General features: G+C 44.3%; 1 protein-coding gene across 8 annotated transcripts in view; it reads right to left on the bottom strand.

Moving 5' to 3' along the window:
- Positions 1–24,583, bottom strand: part of dysf (dysferlin) — a 312,999-nt gene that overhangs the window by 13,964 nt on the left and 274,452 nt on the right. For all 8 annotated transcript variants that reach the window (XM_062983273.1, XM_062983274.1, XM_062983275.1 and 5 more), the window contains 4 exons: positions 22,959–23,058; positions 21,623–21,792; positions 18,256–18,365; positions 17,022–17,169 (listed from right to left, as the gene is read on the bottom strand). In XM_062983273.1, the coding sequence (XP_062839343.1) occupies positions 17,022–17,169; positions 18,256–18,365; positions 21,623–21,792; positions 22,959–23,058 (528 nt within the window). The remainder of the gene's footprint in view (positions 1–17,021; positions 17,170–18,255; positions 18,366–21,622; positions 21,793–22,958; positions 23,059–24,583) is intronic.

The raw sequence follows: 24,583 nt of genomic DNA, 5'->3' as shown, positions 1-24,583 counted from the left end.
GTCTTATTTAATTACCTAGCAACTGCAGCTAGAATGAACCTGGCCAAATTTTGGAAAGATAAAGAAATCCCTGAGATAAGAGGATGGATAAACAAAGTCTGGGAGATTATGAATATGGACCAATTAACTTATTGGTTACAAAATACTAATGGCAGACCGATGAAACAGACAAACTGGGAATTGGTCAAAACTTACTTGAAGGAAGAAAAATATAACGTGATTATCTGAAATGTCATAGAAGATAAGACAGATTAAATACTGAAATATGTATACAAATATGAATCTTTATATCAGAGACACTAGATAGTATTGGATGGGAAAAACCAAATATAGCTTGAATTGAAATAATGGATAGGACACTGTGTTTAGATGGAAGTCAACCCTATTTTAAGTGGGGGTGGGGGATGGGCACTCTCTGGGTTTGCTTTGTCTCTGTCTAGTTACTGCTTTGTCACTTTCCCAAACCCCTATTCCCTTCTTTCACCACTATATTCTTCAGTTGGGTATTTGAATCTTATTATATTGTATGTTGAAAACACCAATAAAAAAAAAGAATACAAAGCAATATCACTTAAGGAAATCAAACAAGGCTCCTTAAGAAGGAAAATTAATTATTGCTTAAGGAAGGAAAGTCAACATCTGTTCAGGAACTGTTCGAATCAGGATGTTTCAGCTGCCTGTCATTCATTTACAACTTTTGGAGCAACATCAACAGAAATATATAAGAGACACTTTACTATTCCAAGTTTGGATGTGGAAGGCAACAACCAGGTGTTTATTGATCTCAAAGAGAGATATTTAATTTTTTTAAAGGTAGAAAAACTGAGAATGGAGTGCTCGAGGGTCCCAAGAATGGAACCCCGAGGGTGCAACTATTCGTTTTTATAATTTCATAGTGCAGTGCCACCCTTTTGAGGCATCATTCAATCATTGGTCAGGGCACCGAGGTCATTTGACCTCATAAGACACCACTTCTTTAATGCCCTCCTTGTGTCCACTTCTAATCAACTGACCCTTTCTGTCCCAGCCCAACACATACACAGTCACTGTTGACTCAAAAAAGGGAAAGGGAGTGTTAGATAGAAATGGCAAAGCATTTCTAATCATAGAGAAAATACTGTTTGGTGGATATGTAGTATATTGATACAACCTGGATATGACTGTGAATGTTATTATGCAATAGCTAAGGGGGTGTGGAATGGCCGAGTCATAACCATGTGAGGGTTATTACAAAGGGGTTGCATCAGCCATCGTCCCTTACTGATGACCTATCAGCAGGTGGCTATCTAAGGAGGATGAAATAATCCATCTTCCTCTCTCCTGCGTGACTCAGTGTATCTGCCCGTGTTCTGAATGTGACTAATTCTGATTCTTTGCTCTGGTTGTTTGCAAATACAAAGAAAGTGGATTGCATATCCTTTCTGTAAGCTTTTTCAGAAATCTGAAAGTTCTTTTATCATATTGCCGCTGCTTCACATTTAAGGGCTTAAGGACATTCTCTGACAAGGCTCTGGAAAAATATTCTGGTATTGCAAAACTATGTTGCTTGAGACTGAAGCATGCCACGATAGCCATTCTTCTTTTGACACCAATAGTTTCTGCAAGCACTGTTAGTTTATTGCAGCCACGTGATATGTATGGGCTTAAGGATGTTATCACACAAGGATCTCAAAACGGGTTCTGGTGTTGCAAGCCTGCCTTGTTTGAGCTGCAGAACACCAAGATCGAAACTCTTGTTGCATCAAGCTGTTCTGCAAACACTTCTGGAAACCTGAAAGCATGTTTAGCTTACTAACGCTGCTTGACATGTAAGGTCTTCAGGGCATTAAGGACATTATCACACAAGGATCTCAAAACGGGTTCTGGTGTTGCAAGCCTGCTTTGTTTGAGCTGCAGAACACCAAGATAGAAACTCTTGTTGCATCAAGCTGTTCTGCAAACACTTCTGGAAACCTGAAAGCACTTTTAGCTTACTAACGCTGCTTGACATGTAAGGTCTTCAGGGCATTAAGGACATTATCACACAAGGATCTCAAAACGGGTTCTGGTGTTGCAAGCCTGCTTTGTTTGAGCTGCAGAACACCAAGATAGAAACTCTTGTTGCATCAAGCTGTTCTGCAAACACTTCTGGAAACCTGAAAGCATGTTTAGCTTACTAACGCTGCTTGACATGTAAGGTCTTCAGGGCATTAAGGACATTATCACACAAGGATCTCAAAACGGGTTCTGGTGTTGCAAGCCTGCTTTGTTTGAGCTGCAGAACACCAAGATAGAAACTCTTGTTGCATCAAGCTGTTCTGCAAACACTTCTGGAAACCTGAAAGCATGTTTAGCTTACTAACGCTGCTTGACATGTAAGGTCTTCAGGGCATTAAGGACATTATCACACAAGGATCTCAAAACGGGTTCTGGTGTTGCAAGCCTGCTTTGTTTGAGCTGCAGAACACCAAGATAGAAACTCTTGTTGCATCAAGCTGTTCTGCAAACACTTCTGGAAACCTGAAAGCACTTTTAGCTTACTAACGCTGCTTGACATGTAAGGTCTTCAGGGCATTAAGGACATTATCACACAAGGCTCTCAAAACGGGTTCTGGTGTTGCAAGCCTGCTTTGTTTAAGCTTCAGAACACCAAGATAGAAACTCTTGTTGCATCAAGCTGTTCTGCAAACACTTCTGGAAACCTGAAAGCACTTTTAGCTTACTAACGCTGCTTGACATGTAAGGTCTTCAGGGCATTAAGGACATTATCACACAAGGATCTCAAAACGGGTTCTGGTGTTGCAAGCCTGCTTTGTTTGAGCTGCAGAACACCAAGATAGAAACTCTTGTTGCATCAAGCTGTTCTGCAAACACTTCTGGAAACCTGAAAGCACTTTTAGCTTACTAACACTGCTTGACATGTAAGGTCTTCAGGGCATTAAGGACATTATCACACAAGGCTCTCAAAATGGGTTTTAGAGTTGCACACCTGTCTTATTTGAGACCGGAGCACATCTGGACAGTCTTGTTGCACCAAACAATCCTGCAAGTGCTTTTAGAAACCTGAAAGCGCTTTTAGCTTACTGCAGCTGCAAGGACATAACTCCTCCCAATCTGTGCATTGCCCCTCTTCATCCATGCATCCTTTTTAATATATTTTTTCTATAAGAATGGCACAACTGCAAAAGTCCAGAATCTCACAAAGACTCTGAAAACCATGTTTGCACTTGCACAGTTAAAGCATCCAGGAAGAGTCTAAAAACTTGGTTCTTCCAACAGGCTTTTGGAGAATGAATCCCCCCTCCCCTTGATAGTCCCTGTACCAGTGGCCATCTCCTCATATATTGCTCTTTATTTTGCTCCTCAGATTGTTTACAATAACAGGGCCCACCCCTTCCCAAGTTGCTCTCTCGTCAGCACTGAATCTTCTACTTCGTGCTATAATATTCACTCGTTGCACTTTGCCCAGTTCGTTTTTATCTTCTCTACCCGGGTGCCAAATCCGTGTTTTAGTGGGATTATTTTTTATATCTTGGTTATGTTTAGAGTGTTGAATTTTAATATGCGTGTCTGTAATCCTTTTTTGTTTTATTTGGTTTGCTGTTTTTATTCGGGCTTGGCCCCATGTAAGCCACCCCGAGTCCCTTTGGGGAGATGGAGGCGGGGTATAAAAATAAAGTATTATTATCCACATGTATCATTGCAAACACTTAAATATTAATGAAGAACTAAAGATGCACTTTGCGATTACAATCGTTTTGCAGCTTTGGTGCACTTTTTGGTGGGCAAATCTTGCTTAGGGCTGAAAGAGCATGTAATGAGCTGGAGCTTTTGCAAACCAGAGATGCAAACAGAAAGAAAACACCTTCAATTAATTTTTTTTAAAGGATGTATTTTGCAATGATAAGCCTTTCTCTTTCTCTTCCTTCTGCAAGGGGAGGTGTGTGTTTGATCAGTAAACCTCGTTTAGCAACAGGCAAGCATGAGTTGGGTATTTTGCAAAACGGATTTGAAGGAAACGCTTAATGAAGAAAAGAAATCCCTGTCAATGCCTGTAATTGCCTGCAAAGCTGCAAAGTCGGGCACATCTCTTTAATGGAAGAATGGCCATGCTCAGACTCAAGATTGACGGGGTTTGGTGCCTTTGGGGTATTTTGGCTGCACTCAGATCTCCATCCCCAACCCTTCTGCTTCTCTCCCAGTCCCTCCCACACCTGCCCAGTCCATCACAATGGTGCTAGAAGCAACTAATGTGGAAACATCTAATGCCGTGAAAGAAATAAGCCTTACTGGCGCAGCAGAGAGGGCTTCTGAGATATTCATTTCCAGGAACACGCTTCCCCCCGCTCTCATCTCTTCCATATGTGAACCAGCGAGAGGAAAGTTGTCCATAAACCGAATCCCGGGTGCCAGCAAAACGTATCCAACTGTCGATAACTTAAAGGTTTTTCTAACGCGCCAAAGCAGCTGCCTCCCTTCTGCTAATGAGGATCACAGTCGGCCAGGCCTGACGGAAAGGGCCGAGGGAAGGACCTGGAACAGGGTCGGGATTCCAGAAAGTGCGGACACAGAAGGGGACCCCACGTCTCGCCACGTGAAGGCCTCATCCAGGGTGGTGCCCATGGGGAAAAGGCACTTGCCATGGACCCAACTGCCAAGCCCGGTTGGCAGTTGGGCAGTCTGCCTAAGGCAGTCACCCTCCAACTCTGGTCTTCCATGTCGGGTGGCCCATCCATTCCACAGTGAAGACCCATCTCCTCCACACGTCATGATGGTGTCCATGGAGAAAGGAAGGCTTCCTATATGTGTCCCTTCCTAGCAGCAACCAGAGTCCCAATAAGATGTTTGTTTGTTTTTTAAACAAATTATTTTATTGAGTTTTTTTATTGGATAACCGAGCCCATCGCTTTAGTAGTTGCACAGGCTGTGTGATGTCTCAGGGACCTTTGGCCCATGACCCCGCAGCCATCATAGATCAAACTGAAGAGGATTTGGGCTTTTTTTCATTTCAGCAAGATTCTGTTCCTTTCCAGATGTCCCCTGTTGACATTTTCATGCCAAAGCCAATTAGGGACACCCTTGAAACAGAGCCTGTTTTTCCGGAAAGCTTGGTGTTTGATAGGAAGGCTTTTCTCAAAACACATCGCTCCCGAAAGCAGTTTTTAAGGCGAAGCGCAAGATTAGCGGAGAGAGACGATTGTGACTAAACCGTTTCCCTTGGGAAGTTTCGGGGAGGCAGGCATCTGGTACGATGTTGAAACAGCTCCGTTCTCTGGGAAGATTTGGGGAGTCAAACACCTGCTTGGGGGGAGCTCTTCCATAAAAGTTCTGCACTGAGCTTTGTCTATCACGGTGTCAACGTGACTGTTCATAGAAGAACATCGTCTCTTGTTCCTGAGCTTCCAAGCGGCCCTCCGGTGCGCTTACTCACGAGTAAACTGGGAGTTGCATCCCACTCCTTGCCAAGTTTAGACTGCGTTTCAGATCCACCACGAAATACCTTGCCTAGCCTTGAATCCTTGTTCTGGACTTTACTTCAAGAATCTCCCTGTGAAACCTTCCTCTTTTCCCACTCAAACTTCCAAAGAGTTTGAGTGTGTTTCGGTTATTTGGATTATAGACTTTGGACTCTAATACTGGACATATAACTTCATTATATTGGACTAATTTTGATCTTCTCTAAAAGGTCAACTGCTGGACTATATACTCTGCTTATTTTTGTTTAGAACTTTTATTGCTTTAGTAAAGATATTAGATTGTTTATTGGCCTCCGTGTTGGTTCCCAGCGTTCGCGCTGCTTAGGGGTGTTACAGGCCATCTCTTTGACCTGAAACACTGCACTTTATTCCTCTGCCCCAAAGCATCTTAGAATATAAGATTCCATTCTCTCCTCCATCCCAGTGGTCTTTTTCTTCTTCTTCTTCTCTGATTCATGTGTTATTTGAGTGATTATATTGCTTCTGTTTATGTGATTGTTTTAGTCAATTGTTATGGGGTTTTTTTTTATTTTTATAGTGTTTTATAGTGTTTCAGTGTTTTATTGTACAATGTTTTATGCTGATTTTATATTGGAAACCACCCTGAGTCCCTTTCGGGAGAGAGGGTGGTATACAAATAAACTTTACTTACTTACTTACTTTTCAACGTTAAATACAGTGAAAGTGGGGGAACATAATGTGTTGCAAAAGAAAAGAATGAAACATAGTAGAAAGGAGAAAGAAAGAGCAGCGGATGGGGAGGGTGAAAAAGAAAAAGAAAGGAAAAAAGGTGGTTCGACTTCCCATCCGTCTTTCCAGGGTTCAAAACTCATCATTTACAGTTCTTCTGTCCATCCAAGCTACTTATTTCTGACACATTCTTATAAACCAGATGTATCTATTAAAATGTATTTCTATTCTTAATCAAGTCTCTAAAACCTGACCAATCAGTTTTTTTCTGTCCGTCGCTCCATTTTTGACTCAAACAGTCCATCTGTATTATGTCCCATACTTTGAGGACCCAGTCATCTGCGGTTGGTATTTTCTTTCTTTTCTTTTTTTTTTGTTTTTGAAAATTAAATTTTATAATAGTCAAATTTGAAACCCCCATGTTGAAATAGTCTTTCTGTTGTGATGGAGCCTTCGAGTAGAGATACTACTAGTTGTGGCAGGAAAACTACTCGTGAGCAAGACTCCAATGAGGAGCAGCAAAGGAAGAGAATCCGGGAAATACTTTTAGAACCCACTGACGATGATTCCTTTGAGGGTTTTGAAGGGGGATATGGGGCTGGGAGTCAGGAGGATGGGATATTGGACTCTGGGAGTGAAGAGATGGATTGGACTAGGGTTCAAGAGATCCGGGACATTTGTGAGGAACCCACAAGCAGTGGTAAGTTTGAGGGATGGCACAGAGAAGATACAGCTGGATCCTGGGGAGCTGTGGGTTTGGATAGAAGGTGGACTGGCTGGAGAGATCGCAGAAGGGCAGCAGCTGGAGGTGGGTTTGGTGGGGCGTTGGCCGACTCCAGCTCCGCTGAGGATTTGCAGCAACAAGGTTCAACTGTAGATAGGGCGTTAGCGGGCTCAAGTTCTGAGGAAGACTTGTAAATAAAAGTAAGTTTGTTGCTAATGTAACCTTGCAATTGGCAAGGTGTTTGTTGGGTGCTTTTCGGGATCTCTGTTTCAGAGACGTGTTTGGAAGACTGCTTTGGGACGTAAGTGTTAACCCGGGTTTTTAGTGGCAACGGGGGGCTGGCATTGTGTGGGTTTGCGCTGGATTATCCTGTGTTGGTTTTATGCATTAGCTGCCGGCTTGCCTCCGTTGCTTTGGCTCTTTGTGTTGACCTTGGATTGGAATTCGGTGATTGAGACTTCACCCAAACGACGCGGATTGGAACTTGGTGCTTGTGACTACTCCCTAACGACACGGTTTGGAACTCGATGCCTGTGACTTCTCCCTAACGACGTGGACCAGATGTGACGGCTATGACTTCTCCTTTACAACGCGGTTTGGCTTCACAACAACGTTCTGGTGTGCAGAGTGCCCGCTGGTCACTGCGGGTTGTTGCTGGTTGCTTTCTTCCGTTTGCTAAGCTCCAACGAGTAGGTGGAGTGAGTTTCCAGTCCTTTCGGCATAGTTTGTTTTAATTCGGATTATTTCCCAGGATAATCCAGATTATATCCCGAGTTCGGGTTTTTTGGGTTCTTTTTGGACATTGTTAATTCACACTAAAGAGAAAGTGTTTTGAGCCCTTTTCTGTTGTTTTCTAGGCTCTTTTGTGTTGTTCTGCAATAAACTGAGTTATTTACATTGGCTGGCGTCTGACTCGTAACACTTTCCTTCTAAAAATCTTTTGAAGGGCTCCCAGACTTTCCTAAACTCAGAAGGGTCTTTTGACTGGAGATACCCTGTCAGAATGTCCATCTCGGCCACCTCCATCACTTTCACGATCCATTCCTCCATTTCTGGTGTTTCCTCCAATTTCCAGGCCTGTGCATAAACTATTCTCGCAGCAATTGTCATCAAGGTGAAGAGTTTATCGTGTGACTTCAGCAGTGATCTGTCTGTTATTCCTAGTAGGAATATTTCTGGGTGCATGGGTATTTTTAGCTTTAATATTTTTTCAGTAGTTTTATGGATCCCAATCCAAAAGTTTTTTGCCTTCTTACAAGTCCACCACATGTGGAAAAATGATCCTGTTGTTTGTTTACATTTCCAACAAGTTTTTTTTTTAAATTGTGGCTGCATTTTGGCTAATTTAACAGGTGTCATATAGGATTGATAAAACATTTTGTAGAAATTTTCTAGAAGGGAATAGCTTCTGAAAATTTTTATTTTTACTTTCCAGAGGTATTCCCATTTGTCTAAGCTGATCAAGCGGCCAATGTTTTTGGCCCATTTTACCATACACTCCTTGATATATTCATCTTCTGTATGTAATTTTAACAGGAGACTATAGAGCTTAGATAGTTGTTTATTTCTTGATTGAAGTATCTTGTCAAGGTCTGTCTTTTCTTCTTCAAATCCTGTATGCACATCTTTTTGATATTGTTGGTGTATTTGTGCATATTCAAACCAGTTCAAGTTATAGCCCTGCTGGTTTATTTCCAATAAGATGTTGAATCTGCAAAGAGGAGGACTGATCGAGATTTCAAGACTAGTAAGGAAATCTGTGCTGGGCTGGGAAGAAAGCCCTAAGCTGAAGTTCTCTTGGTTAAAGACATTCAATGAGACAGCTGTTGTGGCTTTAAACAAAGTTTTTGTCAAAACTTTTTAAAAGTTCCCAAGATGTATGAAACTTTCTGAAACTTGTGGAGAAGGATTCCCTGTTATCTTGTGTCATTGTACAGAAATTTCAAGGAGATCACTCTTGTTTGTGTTTTAAAAATGTTGTTTGTAAAAACTGAAAATTCTCCAAAAATCCGAGAATGAGCGAAACATTCTGAAACCTGATGGGCTCACAATGGTCAATGTGTTCTATAATTGTAGCAAGTTACATACTAATACCTCTAACAATGAGGGGGAAAGTGTCATGGTTTGCAAAGGCACCGTGCCATGTGTGTGTTAACTGGGAAATGAAGTGCATGAAGCCGATTGGCTGAGCCTGCAAAGACCTGGGGAACTGATTTGAAACTGTTTCTGTTCTGCTGCTGGAGAACCAGTTCGAACAAGTTTGGTTCAGTGTGTGTGCTGACTGAGAACTGGCGAGAGAAGATGGCTCTGTACTCAGAAAGGCCTTGCTATTTTTGAGGCCTGTTTGCTGCTGTGAAAAGAGGGAGAAGAACCAGGACTGTATTCTTCTCTGAAGCAGATTTGTGGACTGAGAAACGATTATTTATGATTGTGGACTCCTGTAAGTGATCAGAGGGGCTATTGCGATTACCACTGTTCTTTTTGATCTCTTGGAATTATTTGTTCTGCAAACCTGAGTGGTACATCATTGTTCTGCAGGGTGACGCTGGGCTCAGAGGCGCAGGTAAGAGCTTCCATTTATCATCTACAATCCGCAACAAAAATGAGCCCACTGGCACCATTACTTAACAAAAAGTAACGAAAAAGTAGTTGACTTGTTATCGTTATGATACAGACCCTATCCAATTTCAGAAACAACTTCCCCACCCACCTCCTAATTTCATAATGAGCATTGAAATATTTTTTTAATTGATCACACAGACCTACTACGTGTTCTCTTGCCAAACCCAGCTCCAGTTCACGCATTTGCACAGGCCGGGAGTTTCCTTCCAAACCGGCTGGATTTAATTGGGAGAAGCCGATACCCAAATAAACCCCTTTTCGCACCAGCCGGTCCAAGGCTGCCTTCCAATTCGGGGAGTGCTTCGGCCCATAAACCCGGCAGCCCAGCGCAAGGTACATCCTCACGGCCCATTAGCAAGTCTCCTCAATGGAACGGAGGAGGCTCCTAATTGATTCCCGCCCCATTCTGCCTTTCCGGAGGGCTCTTCCAGAAGATGCAGCTGTTGCTTCCAGGGATTGTCTGGAGCTGCTCCATCTGGACGGAGACGCAAAGAAGTAGGAAGGAATGGATGGTGGGAGCCTCAAAGAAAGGGCAGCAAAGAGATGGGAAATGTGCTTGCCGCACATTGGTGTGACACGGGTTCCAAAGGGTGCTCACCAAGGCTTCCACTTCATCCTGGAAAGCAGTGGAGTTTTGCAAGGTTTGGCCCTGGGCCCATGTCTGTTCAACATCTTTACTCATGACCTGCATGAAGGTTTAGAGCTAAGGAGCCTGTTCAGGTCTTGAACCGGTGACGGTCAGGATGAGAGCGAACAAATTGAAATTGAATCCAGACAAGACAGAGGCACTCCTGGTCAGTTGCAAGGCTAAACAGGGTGTGGGGTTACAGCCTGTGTTGGACGGGGTTACACTATGATTCTCTGATTTTATGATCTACACCGGCTGTTAGGAATTGTGAGAGTTGAAGTCCAAAACACCTGGAGGGCCCACATTGGCCAATGCCTGACACTGTAAGTTTCATGCAATTTGAGCTACGGCTCAATGCAATGGCATCATGAAAGTTATAGTTTTGCAAGGTCCTTAGCCATCTCTGCCTCACCAAACTACAAATTGCAGGATTCCATAGCATTTTGCCACTGGCACTTGAAGCAGTCTCAAACTGCATTAACTCTATAGTGTCTAATGCACTCTAAATATCGAAGGACTGGGCTGTGGCGCAGCTGGTTAGTAGCCAGCTGCAATAAATCACTACTGACCAAGAGGTCATGAGTTTGAGTCCAGCCCGGGTTGGCTTGAGCTCTTGAACATTAACAGTCTAGCTTGCTGTTGACCTATGCAGACCAAAAGCCTGGGCTCGGGCTGTGGCGCAGGCTGGAGAGCAGCTGCAATGAATCACTGCAATGAATCACTCTGACCAGGAGGTCATGAGTTCGAGGCCCCCTCGGAGCCTATGTTTGTCTTGTCTTTGTTCCATGTTAAAAGGCATTGAATGTTTGCCTATATGTGTAATGTGATCCGCCCTGAGTCCCCTTCGGGGTGAGAAGGGTGGAATATAAATGCTGTAAATAAATAAATAAATAAATAAAAGACAGTTGCATCCCTTGAGTAGGAAATTTAGGTACCACTTTATGCGCGGAGGCTAATTTAACTAATTTACACCATAAAACCTTCCAGCATCATGCGGAAGAATGAGGAAGTACTCCATCAAGGACTTGGTGTCACAAGTGGACAGTGAAGCAGCAGCTCCCCCTGTGGCTGGAATCGAACATACCCTCATGAAGCTGGAAGCTGGAAAATGTTAAATTGCCTCTGTCTATATATGTTGTATGTGTAATGCCATTGAATGTTTGCTATGTATATGTACATTGTGATCCGCCCTGAGAAGGAAGGGCAGAATATAAATACTGTAAATAAATAAATAGATAAATATGTAGTCTCTTCCAACTCTATTATTCCAAGATTCTATTAAGAACAACATCCCTAACAAGTTCTCCTCCCAGCTTGGCTCCAAATGTGATAAGCGTGTTTTCCATCCCATCGCCCACATCATTGTCACCAGTCTCCCCAGTCCCCAACGTGCCTTGTCCAAACCTTGGCGCCTGTTTAAGTACGTTGCCCTGCCTACCTGGAGATACCTGGGAAAGCCATCAAGGTGAAAAGCCTCCAGGCTGCTTTGCAGTGAACGGGGAGAGAGAGAGCGACGGGGAAGGGAGATGGATGAGGAGCTGTCTGGGCCTCGAGCGGGGAAGCCGCCGGCCAAAACGCCTTCCCTCCCACCCAAACCATCAGGCAACCCATTGTCAGGTCATTGGCCCACCTTCTTCCCGACTCAGAGGCCTGTTTTTAATAGACCGGCCCCAGAATTTGTGATGTGCGGGTCAAGCGTGGGCGCATTGTTTCTCTTATCGGCCCCAGGCTTGCACGGCATGAATCATGTCTCCGAGTTGAACTGGGGTGGATTGAAGGGGCTTTGTGCCATTCATTGCAAGCCGCACAGATGGGTTTGGGTAAGGGGTGTGTGTGTCTTTTTGCAAATGGGAAAGACGGATGGATGGGTGGGTGGGTGGGGGGAAAGGCCCAATTAAAGAGGGGCAGCTGCTTTCTCCATTTTTGGAGGCATCCGAATGGGACACAGGCGAGGAAGGCACCGTTGCAGGGCCGTCCCCATTAACACTCCCAATTCTCTCTTAAAGTGGTTCAAGGTGGACGGAGTTTGCAGGCTGCTTTCACTCCTCGGCACAAGGAAGGAAACATCAGAATCAAGGCAGTAAATAAGGTGTTGTAGCTGAGCCTGAGCCTGAGATTTGGCCCATTCAGCTAGGCATTGTCCCTGCACCTGCTTTTCCAGAGGACTCTGGGTTTGGGCCTGAGATGATGATAATAATAATAATAATAATAATAATAATAAGGATCACAAACCAGCAAAGGTCGTGGAAAATGAACACGCAAAGATACTGTGGGACTTCTGAATCCAGACTGACAAAGTTCTGGAACACAACACACCAGACATCACAGTTGTGGAAAAGAACAAGGTTTGGATCATTGATGTCGCCATCCCAGGTGACAGTCGCATTGACGAAAAACAACGGAAAAACTCAGCCGCTCTCAGGACCTCAAGATTGAACTTCAAAGACTCTGGCATAAACCAGTACAGGTGGTCCCGGTGGTGATGGGCACACTGGGTGCCGTGCCAAAAGATCTCAGCCGGCATTTGGAAACAATAGACATTGACAAAATTACGATCTGCCAACTGCAAAAGGTCACCCTGCTGGGATCTGCACGCATCATCCGAAAATACATCACACAGTCCTAGACACTTGGGAAGTGTTCGACTTGTGGTTTTGTGAAACGAAATCCAGCATGTCTATCTTGTTTGCTGTGTCATACAACGTCGTTGTGTCAATAATAATAATAATAATAATAATAATAATAATAATAAATTTATTTATATCCCGCCTCCATCTCCCCCGAAGGGGACTCGGGGCGGCTTACAGCAAAATCAAAATACAAGCAATGATAAAATATAAAACATCAAAGGACAAAAACAAAAACCAATAAAAAAATATACACAATAGGTTAAAAAACACAACACAAAATTAAAACATCAAATTAAAAACAATGAGCTTGCAATAGTGGATAAGCAAGGTGCACGGTGCACATTATGGGTAACAAATTTGTAAATAGAATCATTTAAGGTCACATTAGGTACGGTAGGGAGGAGTCCTGAGTAATATCAATCAATCAGGAATCAGGGGAAGAGCGACCAGTGCAAAAGGTCGAGTAGCACAATAATTGTGATGGAAAAAGGTGATGCAGCCTGTTGTGACTCAGCCTTTGCCTTTATGTGACTCTGATGTGCCTTTGTGTGATTCTGATGAGGATTCTGGGTTATATGTGCATAATGATGGAATTCAGCACATTCAGGATGAATTTGAAGATGGGTTGTTGTATGTCTTTCGGACTGTGTGGCCATGTTCCAGAAGTATTCTCTCCTGACGTTTCGCCCACATCTATGGCAGGCATGGATAAACTAGGCAAGGAAAGGAAAGAATATATCTCTGTGGAGAGTCCAGGGTGTGGCAAGAGTCCTTTGTCACTGAGAAGCCAGCATTAATGTTTCAGTTAATCACCCTAATTAGCATTGGAAAGGTTTGTCTCTTGCCTGGGGGGCATCCTTTGTTCCAGTATTAAAAAACTCTAAAATCAAAATAGTAGATGGGAACCAACACTCTGAGGGCAGAGGAGCCCCAAGGACGGCTAATGACTCTGAACAAAGGATGCCCCCCAGGCAAGAGACAAACCTTTCCAATGCTAATTAGGGTGATTAACTGAAACATTAGCACTGGCTTCCAACTGACAAAGGACTCTTGTCACACCCTGGACTCTCCACAGATATATATTTACCTTCCTTGCCTAGTTTATCCATGCCTCACAACCTCTGAGGATGCCTGCCATAGATGTGGGCGAAACGTCAGGAGAGAATACTTCTGGAACATGGCCACACAGCCCGAAAGACATACAACAACCCTGTGATCCCGGCCATGAAAGCCTTCGACAACAAATTTGAAGATGACTCTGATGCTGGGAATGATAGGGTCCAGGTGCAGAGTGTTCCTGTTGTGGGAAATGAAGAGCAGGGCGTTGTTCCCATGGGAAGAAATGATGATGTTGTTTCTGATGACGGATTTCAGGTGCAGGAAGCAGAAAGGGGGGGGTAGCTCTTTGCCCCCGCCTGGTAACACTAACGAGCTCAGTGTCAAGACCCAGGCTGCAGAGCACCAATAACCATGCGCAGAGACCAGAATCTATCTAATATCTTTATTAAAGGAATATATAAAGTCAATAAAAACAAGTGAAGAATATAGTTCAGAAGTAGACCTTTCAGGAAAGGTCAAATATAGTCCAGGAAAACAATGTCCAATATGTGATATTAGAGTCCAAAGTTATAATCCAATAACCGAAACACACACTTTGCCAAGCAAAGTGTGGGGAGATGACAGGGTCCTTTAGTCCAATGGAGCTTGACAACAAGGCTGGAAGCAAACTAGATTCTTGGCAAACAAGGCTTGATACGTGGCAACAAGAAGCAAGAAGCAAGAACGAGGTCCGTGGCAAGATCCGAGGACAAGGCAGGCTTGAAACTAGAACAAGGTCCGTGGCAAGGTCCGGGAAACAGGGAACTGGAGTAGCGTAGTCCACACACGATCTCACTCCCGAAGCTGACGAATTGACTCCGCAAGGATTTCCTTGCGGGTAAACACCTATATAGGATCTTGTTTTCCCGCCAAGGAACACTTTCCCTGGGGAACAAGAAACGAAACCCATACTGTGTCCAGATGCATGACTCCTTAAGATTTCCCAAGGGAAATAGGCTTAATCATCTAATTGTCTGGCAGCAATTCTGGCGCTTCTGCGATTCGCCTCCCTAGCGCCTCTATCTCGATTATAATTATCCCGGCGAGAAAACGGGGGAGATTTCTGCTCAAGGCTTGTTTGGCTGACTTCTTGTGGGCAAACATCTTGCAGGTGCAGGGGCTCCAATTCTGGCTGAAACGGTGGGAAACCCAAGTTTTCCTCTTCATCTGCCACAATAGTACTAGGAACGGGACTACATGGCCCATGAGTCATCACACTCAGTGGCCTTGACTCTGAGGCCGTGTCTCTCCATCAGGCTACGAGACTGGAATTTAGAGGGTTGCGTAGACGTCTTCAAATAGCTAATAAACGGGAGGTCAAAGGGCAAAGGAATGCCTTTATGTCATGCTTTTAAAACAGTCTGCTGAAAGGGAGATCTCTGTCAATGCAACTTCACCGCTTGATCAAGAAGCAAGTCTGCTTTCCTCTACCAAGTTTCCTGTACCAAGCTATATTCGGATTGCTGGGACTTTTGGCTTCTATGAAAAGGACCTTGTTTTAGGCTCTAAAACATGGACTTATTGCTTACAGCCTTGGTTTTGTACCTATCTTTTGGAACTGAACTTTTACCCTTTTATGAACTATCTTTTGCCTATTTTCTAAATAAACTACAAAAGACTACTTTCTGTGTGTGGCCTGGTGTCTTTAGCAAGGTGAAGCTAACCTGAGGTGCGACACAGCCAGAGTCTGTTCCAGTGGATTCTGGAACCAAAGGCAGAATGGTTGCAAGCAGGCATGTTGAACCACATTCTTCTCTGCTGCCAAGGCCAGTTCACCAGGTGCCAGATGGACATTTTAGCTTGGAGGAAAATAATAAGTTTGACAGGAGGGAGGCGATAACTCATTGAAGGAGGGAACAAGAATGTTTACAGAAAAGTAAACAACTCCTTTTGAAGCGCTCTAATGAATAGCGCGAAATAGTTTTCTCATGAAAGAGAGACCTTGGATTTTCCTTAAATGCCTGGTTCTTCTGTGGTGGAGGCTCCTTCTTTGGAGGCTTTTAAGCAGAGGCTGGATGGCCATCTGTCGGGGGTGCTTTGAATGCGATTTCCTGCTTCTTGGGAGGGGGTTGGACTGGATGGCCCATGAGGTCTCTTCCAACTCTACTATTCTATGATTCTATGATTCTCTGCTATAGCAGAGGTGGCAACATTGCAATTCAAGAGAGAAAGATCTTTGCTCCGTGTTCCTGTATATTCTTGCAGCCGTGGATTTTGTTTCAAGTTCCAGCCTTGTTTTGCCTTTGAATCCAGTTGAATGTTCCAGAATGCCGTTTGGATTTCTATTACATTGGATTACTTTGGAGTTTGATCCTGCATTCTAGTCTTGTTTCCTGTGGTTCCAGTTTGTTTCGTACCTTGGAATTGAATCTTGTTTGGACTATTCTTGATGCTTTTCATGGGAATGAGTTCGATATCTGGTTTGGACTATGTTCTTTGAGTGACTTTCCTAGACTCTTGCTTTAGGATTTCAAGTACACTGCTCTTGTGGATTTAAACACATTTTATTGACTCTGAACTATATTTGCTTGTGCTTACTTATAACCTTCAATAAACAGCTTATTTGCTTATATTTTGGGGCTCCAGTGTGGTTTTGAGGTGCCTACGCAGCCTAGGGGTGCAACAGTAGGGCCGTCCCCATAAACACTCCCAATTCTCTCTTAAAGTAGTTCAAGGGGGACGGAGTTTGCAGGCCGCTTTCTCTCCTCGGCACAAGGAAGGAAACACCAGAATCGAGGCAGTAAATAAGGAACACCACTTGGAAATGGGAATTCCAGACCATAAGCAATCCAATTGCCAGTTAACACCTTCCAAGCAGAGGGTGCCTCCAGGCAACAGAGGCCAGGCTACCTCTATGCAGATACGCTCACTGATTGACTTTGCAAACTTCATGGCTACTCCATGCTGATCAAGCTTGCTCATTGCAACATCCACACTTGCTTCAAACAGACAAGGGTGCTCTCTCTCTCTCACCCTGGACATTCCACACACACACATATATGCTCCACTTGCTTTGCACCATCAGATCCTCTGAAGATGCCATGAGCCACAGATGCAGGTGAAATGTCAGTAGAGAATGCCGCTAGAGCACATTGGCCATGCAGCCCGGAAACCACACAAGACCCCACAACAAGAAGCGATATGTCCTTATTGTCCCGAAACCCTAATCTTACCGGGAAGGCGTAGATGAAGATGCCCAGGAAGAGCAAGGCGACGAAGAGGAGGAGCAGGAGGAGGAAGACCCACTTGAAGCGCCGCCAGAGGATGTACTTCAGGGTCTTGTAGGGAGACGTGAACCACAGGAAGGACGTCTCCGGCCGCCTGGGCACAAAGAGAGACTCAGTCACATCTGACATCACTTCCTATAGATGAAGCCAATGGCCAACAACTTACAAAATTATTATGAAAGCTCCTGGGCCAATTCAGCATAACACTGTCTTTGGGTTAGTAGGGGTTTTTTAGCTAGAGAAAAATGAATTAACAATCCATGACTGTAAATCAGTTGGTAGCAGGCCTGTAGCGAGGGGGCAGTTTTAGGGGTTCAACCCCCCCCCCCGAAATTTTTCAGGTTATTAAAAAAACCTGGTTTACTCATGAATTTTAACTGGTTAACCAAATCCCCATGCTAAATCTATGAGACGCCAAACATTAAGAGTCCCTCCAGGCACTATTTCAAGCAGATATTGACAGCTTTGTAGCGGGGAGAGGTGTGTGCTAGGGGTTCAACCCCCCCCCCCCCCCCGAAATTTTCAAAACCCCTCCCGAAATTTTTTTCTGGCTACGGCCCTGGTTGGTAGTGTCATAGTTTGCAAAGATACTGTCTGTGCGTTAACAGGAAAATCAAATGCGTGAAGCCGATAGGCTGAGTTTGCAAGGACCTGGGACTCAGTTTGAAACTGTTGCTGTCCTGCTGCTGGAGAACTGGTTTGAACAGGTTTCTCCATATATGTGTGTGAGTCTTCTGAGTACTGGCTGAAAAGAAGATGGCTATGTACTCAGAAAGGCCTGGCTATTTCTGAGGCCTTGTTTGCTGCTGATCTTCACAGAAGCAGATTTATGGACTAAGAAAGGACTGCTCACGACTGCTGATTTCTGTAAGCAACCAGAGGGACTGTTGTAAATACCACTGTTCTGTTGATCGCTTGGACTTAGTCAAAGTTCCTGTGTTATTTCTTCTGCAAAGCTGAGTGGTGCATCATTCTGCAGGGTGACTCTGGGCTCATGGGCACATGCAAGAGCTTCTGTCTATCGTCCACAATCCCCATCAGGCAGCAGCTCTCCATTTCCCAGGTTCTCTTTCGACACAAACGGCCCAGGGAAGCACCAAAAAACTATACATGTCAAAAATCAAACTCAATTTCACCACGTTGAGCTGGAACACCCCCATGCTCCCCCATGTCCTCTTACTTGGGGTCTTCCAGTTTGGGGTTCATGTTGGGCTCATCCCGGCCCAGTCCCGCCGGCCGCTCTTCCTGCTCCTGTTCGTTGATGATCTCCAGCGTCATCTCCAGCTTCCCCTGCAGAAGAAGACACCAAGGCAAAGGCAGCATTAATTCTGGAACGATGGGAGTTGCAGCTCCGCAAGCCCTTGAAGCTTCTCTGCCAAACTACAACTTCCAGGATCCCATAGCACTCAGCAGTGGTGTCAAGCTGCATTAATTCTAGTCTACAGAGCAAGCACGCTCTGAGACCATATCCACAAAGCAGAATTATTGCTCCTTCTCAGAAGGCTTTCAAACAAGAGGCAGGGTGGCCATCTGTTGGGAGGGCTCGGATTGTGCCTTCCTGCCTAGCATAATGGGGTTGGACTAGATTGTGCCTGGCAGACTAAAGGGGTTAGACTGGATGGCCTTTAGGGACCTTTCCTATTCTGGGATTCTATGACAGCCTGGATGGCCATCTGTTGGGAGGGTTTTGATGGCATCCTTCCTGGCAGAATAGGGTTGGATTAGATGGCCCTTTGGGATCCCTTCCAACTCTGGGATTCTATGACAGCCTAGATAGCCATCTGTCGGGAGGGATTGGATTGTGCCTTCCTTCCTAGCATAATGGGGATGGACTAGATGGCCCTTGGGGATCCCTTCCAATTCTTGGATGCTATGACAGTCTGGATGGCCATCTGTCAGGAGAGCTCTGATGGTGTCCTTCCTGACAGAAGGGGCTTGGACTGTATGTTCTTGTGTTCCAACTCTAGATTGGATGGCTATCTGTCGAGGGAATCAGATTGTGCCTTCCTGCCTGGTAGAACAGGATTGGACTGGATGGCCTTTTGGGATCCCTTCTATGGCTCTATTATCACGCGCCATGGCTCAGTGCTGTGGAATAGTGGGTTTTGCAGTCTGGTGGGGCACCAGCACCCCAGGGTTCCCTAACCCTGAGCCAGGGCAGTTAAGTGGGACCAAACTGCTTTAATTCCATGTACAGCCAAAGGCTTTCATGGCCAGAATCACTGGGTTTCTCTGAGTTTTTCGGGCTGTATTGATCAAGTTGCATTCTCTCCTGACGTTTCACCTGCATCTGTGGCTAATGACATCCTCAGAAGTTTGTTCAGATGTCTGTTGGAAATGAGGCAAGTGGAGTGTGTATGTATATATATATATATATGTGTGTGTGTGTGTGTGTGTGTGTGTATATATATATATATATATATATATAGAGAGAGAGAGAGAGAGAGAGAGAGAATTCCACAGGTGTGTATATGTGTGTGTGTATACACCCACCCACACACACACACACACACACCCATATATATACACACACACCTGTGGAATAATGTGCAGGGTAGAAGAAAGAACTCTTGTCTGTTTGAAGCAAGTGTGAATGTTGCAATGAGCTAGCTTGAATAGCATTGTGTAGCCATGAAGCTACAAAGTCAATCAGTGAGGGTCTCTGCATAGAGGTGGCCTGGTTGTTGTTGCCTGGAGGCACCCTCTGTGAGATGATGTCTGGGATGGGAGAAAGAATCCTTGCCTGTTAGAAGCAAGTGTCAGTGTTGCAATTAGCCAGTTTGGTTATTTTTATTTTATTTTTTATTTATTAAACTTACATACCGCTACTCCCGGTTTGGCTCGGAGCGGTTTACAAAAATAGATTAAAACAATACACTTGGCTTTAAAATAACAATAAAAACAATAAAAGCAACAATAAAAGCAACAATAAAAACAGACATAGCCCCGAGTCTTTCACCCATTGAACGCTTGTCGGAAGAGCAAGGTTTTGCAGGCTTTCCGAAAGGCAAGTAAGTCTCGGGTGGTTCGAGTTTCCACTGGCAAGGCATTCCATAATTGAGGGGCTACAACCTAGAAGGCTCTCTGCCTAGTGGAAGACAAATGATAAGTCCGTATGTTAGGGACTTCAAGCACATTTTGGTCTTCGGACCGAAGTAATCTCTGGGATTGGTAGGGGGATAAGCGGGCCCTCAGGTACGCTGGCCCCAGACCATGTAAGGCCTTAAAGGTTAGTACCAGTATCTTGAAAGTAATCCGGTACTCAATCGGTAGCCAGTGCAACTGTTGAAGAATTGGGGTGATACGCCACCTCGCCGGCACCCCGGCGAGAAGACGAGCCGCCGCTTTTTGCACCAGCTTCAGTTTCCGGATCACTGACAGAGGAAGGCCAATGTAGAGGGCGTTACAGTAGTCGAGCCTCGAGATGACCGTCGCCTGGATCACCGTCGCCAGGTAGTTCCTAGATAGGTAGGGAGCCAGTCGCCTAGCCTGACGTAGATGGAAAAACGCAGATCTGCTCACAGCAGAGACCTGGGCCTCCATTGTGAGCAGAGGGTCCAATAAGACACTGAGCACTGAGTAGCCTTTCAGTTGCAAAGCCTGGCTGTTGCTGCCTGGAAGTGCTTGGGCGGTGTTAACTAGCACTTGATTGCTTGCTGTCTGGAGTTCTCCTGTTTCAGAGAAGTGTTCTTGATTTAATGTCTTGATTCTGGTGTTTTTTAATACTGGTCACCAGATTTTATTCATTCCCACAGACCTCTGAACAAACTTATGGGGATGCCTGATAAATGCAGGTGAGATGTCAAAAGAGAATGCTACTGGAACATGGCCATACTGTTGGGAATCACCCTGGACTACTCAAGTCTAGATGTAGTCAGATAGATGATAGAGTTAGATTGAGAGAATCCTTTCCCTGTTTCCAAAGCATGCCTAGACAGGCTTTACTGTGTTCCCCTCTATCCTGTTTACGTCACATCCCTTACTTTGAAGTTAGTAGAAATGTGAATCTTTAGGGACACTAACTTCCCATTGGTCAGAATGTCTTTTATGGCCCCAATAAACTGGACCATGAGGTTGGAACCATTTTGGTTCTCTCTCTCCCTTTGTTCTTCAAGCTAACAACACGTCCTGCCATCTCTCCTGGCAAGATGTAACTATTTCGATGTTTGTTATTTTTCCTTTCTTATTTTTCCTTAGAAACCAGTCTAGAGTAGACTACACAGCTCCCAAGCCTTTCTATCTACAATGGAGTTATTTTTACCTAAATAAATACTTTTTGAACTTTTACTGAGATTCTGCAGTCCATTGCAATCCTAAATAGACAAAGGCTTCTCTTTGCTCGCCCCGTGTAAGTAACTGTTGCATTTGAAAGCTTTTGCTTTTGCTACTCTGGTGCATTTTTGGCGGAATCTCCCCCAGAGAGGGTTCAATTGAGTCTAACCGCTCAGAGATTACCACAACACATACAGCCCGGAAAACTCACAGCAAACCCACTTTAATGCTGCTGTGTAGATGCTCCGAGAGAGAGAGAGAGATGGAGAGCCTACCGCAATGACCTTCTCCCCGCCCTCTTCGGCCAGGCAGGGCCACCAGCCCTTGACGGTCTTCTGCTCAAAGAGGGACACCATCCTCTCCCGGCCATCCAGCAGCTCCGGAACGCATTTCTCAGCCGTCTTGGCCGGACGCGGCATGCAGTTCAGGTCCAGCTGGAAGGAGCCTAAGGGAGAAAAGGGAATGAAGGGTTGAAGAAGCCCATGGAGAAGGACAAAGCCTCAGGGTGGGAAGGAAAGAGAAGACCCACTTCAGTGAAAGACGGAAAGAGGCGCAGAAAGAATGGGATATCAATGTAACACTTGAAACATGTCTGTTCCTGGTTTGAAAGTGTCATTTCCTGATTCCTTGTGCGGTCCTTGCTTTGAAAGGAGATGTTCTACTCCAGAAACTTTGTTCTTGTGGTACAAACTAAGACCCTGATGAGAGATTCATAAGAAAACTAGCAAACTATAGCAGGATGTCCCTCCTGCAAAGACAGCATTCATACTTGCTTCAAATGTAAGGGAAATCTGCCTGTCAAGTCCGTCTGGGCACAGCCGAAGGAAGAGACGGACAGCACATTTGAATTTCAGCACTTTACTATTTGCAAAATAGTGGCAACAGAGTCAGCTCACGCTGAGTAAGAACTACCACGGTCCTATTGGGATGGACTTCCGATTATAGCGTTTTACAAGCATGCGCAGAAGGCTAATTAACAGTGGAATTTTACTGACTAACAATGGAATTTTCCTTTGACACAGTTGTCTCCAACTTATATTAATCATTTAATCAGGTAAAACATCCATAGTTCACATTAGGTAAATACTATCAAGCCAAAGTCATAACTGTTTACATAAGCTGTCTCAATGGGTTCACAGTGATTTGCACAACCTAGCCTTGTGGTTGTGTCCTAGTCGGCTTATGTTGAGCAAATGTCAAGCAGAAATGCTCTATTTCATAATTTCAAACAACAGGGAAATTTCTCAACAGAGCCGGCCCTAGGTAATTTTCAAGTGTAAGCGAACAGAATTTTGGCGCCCCCGCCCAAACCAATCACTGAAAAATAAAAGTGTTAGATAAGCGAAAATGTTGGATAATAAGAAGGGATTAAGGAAAAGCCTATTAAACATCAAATTACATTAAGATTTTACAAATTAAGCACCAAAACATCATGTTTTACAACTAATCAATAGAAAAAGCAGTCTCGACTGCACCCCCGTATGTTTTGCGCCCCAAGCGACCGCTTAATTTGCCTCATTGTTGGACCGGCTCTGTGATAAGGTGCCCAGTTTCCACAACAAGACAACACCTTCAGCACTTCCTTGCCGGCCACGGAGACGCGTTTCTCACCCAAATAGTCGTCGAAGGAGAACTTGTCGTTGTCCCAAACCTGGAGGACCAACTGCGGCGGAACTTTGTTCTCGGTCTTGTCCAGGCTCCAGAAATGCTCCTTCGTTGCCACATGAAAGGAAAGGAAACCAATGACAGGTCAGAGGCAGGAAAACCGCCAGGGTGGCATCTGACATCAAGCTTGCATTTAGTGCAGATCTGCATTCACTGCAGAATACTCATGGATTCTGAATCTCCAGCCACACAGAGATTGAAAATGTTTATTTAAAACATTCCAAAAGGCAACTTTGGCTTTGCCATTTTATGGATGTAATGAGACTTGAACATCCATAGATTTGGATATCCATGGAGCTCCTGGAAGTGAACCAAACCAAACCCCAGTAGCTACCAAAGGTCCACAATATTCATCACATCATAGAATCCTAGAGAACGTAAGGGTCATCTAGCCCACTGCTTCATAAACGATGGGTTCCTTAAGACCAGGCAATTCCTAAACACCTGGAGGGAAGACCCAAGTTTGCCCAGACCTGTTGTAGAGTCTCAACCAATTCAACCGAGTGTGTGACAGACACAACAACAAAAAATTCACTTCAACACTTTGGCTTATTGAGAGGAGGAGGACTAGTGCATCCTTATATATATCCTCGTCAACATACTGGAAACCTACCTCAGTCCTGTTAGTTGTTGTAATTCATCCCATATTTTTACATCTTTTAGTAGCTAGTTTAATTACGGGGTAAATGTTTGTGATGTGTTATATTTTGTTTATCTAAGTCTATTAATTTTTAATAATTTTGTGTTACTTTTTGGATTAGTTATAAGTTACAGTAGAGTCTCATTTATCCAACGTTCTGGATTATCCAACGCATTTTTGTAGTCAATGTTTTCAATATATCATGATATTTTGGTGCTAAATTCATAAATACAGTATTTATTTACTACATAGCATTACTGCGTATTGAACTACTTTTTCTGTCAAATTTGTTGTCTAACATAATGTTTTGGTGTTTCATTTGTAAAATCATAACCTAATTTGATGTTTAATAGGCTTTTCCTTAATGCCTCCTTATTATCCAACATATTCGCTTATCCAACATTCTGCCGGCCCGTTTATGTTGGATAAGTGAGACTCTACTGTATTATAATTTTTCATTATTTTTGCATTACTTTTTGAAGCCAGACTGATTGATGACTGGCAAATAGAGGGAGAAAACATGGAGGCAGTGACAGACTTTATATTTCTAGGTGCGAAGATCACTGCAGACGCAGACTGCAGCCAGGAAGTCAGAAGACGTTTCCTTCTTGGGAGGAAAGCAATGGCCAACCTTGACAAAATAGTGAAGAGCAGAGACATCACACTGGCAATGAAGGTCCGCAGAGTCAAGGCAATGGTCTTCCCCATAGTGACCTATGGATGCGAGAGCTGGACCATGAGGAAGGCTGAGCGAAGAAAGGAAGAGAGATGCTTTTGAAGGAAAATCCTGAGAGTGCCTTGGACCTTGGCAAGAAGATCCAACCAGTCCATCCTCCAGGAAATGATGCTCAATGGCTGCTCAGTGGAGGGAAGGAGATGAGAGGCAAAGATGAAGTATTTTGGTCACATCATGAGGAGACAGGAAAGCTTG

The sequence above is a fragment of the Anolis carolinensis genome, chromosome 5 (genome assembly GCF_035594765.1).
Source record: "Anolis carolinensis isolate JA03-04 chromosome 5, rAnoCar3.1.pri, whole genome shotgun sequence".
Classification (NCBI taxonomy): domain Eukaryota; kingdom Metazoa; phylum Chordata; class Lepidosauria; order Squamata; family Dactyloidae; genus Anolis; species Anolis carolinensis.
Note: the sequence above shows the minus strand (reverse complement) of the source record. Positions and strands in the feature narration are given on the sequence as shown.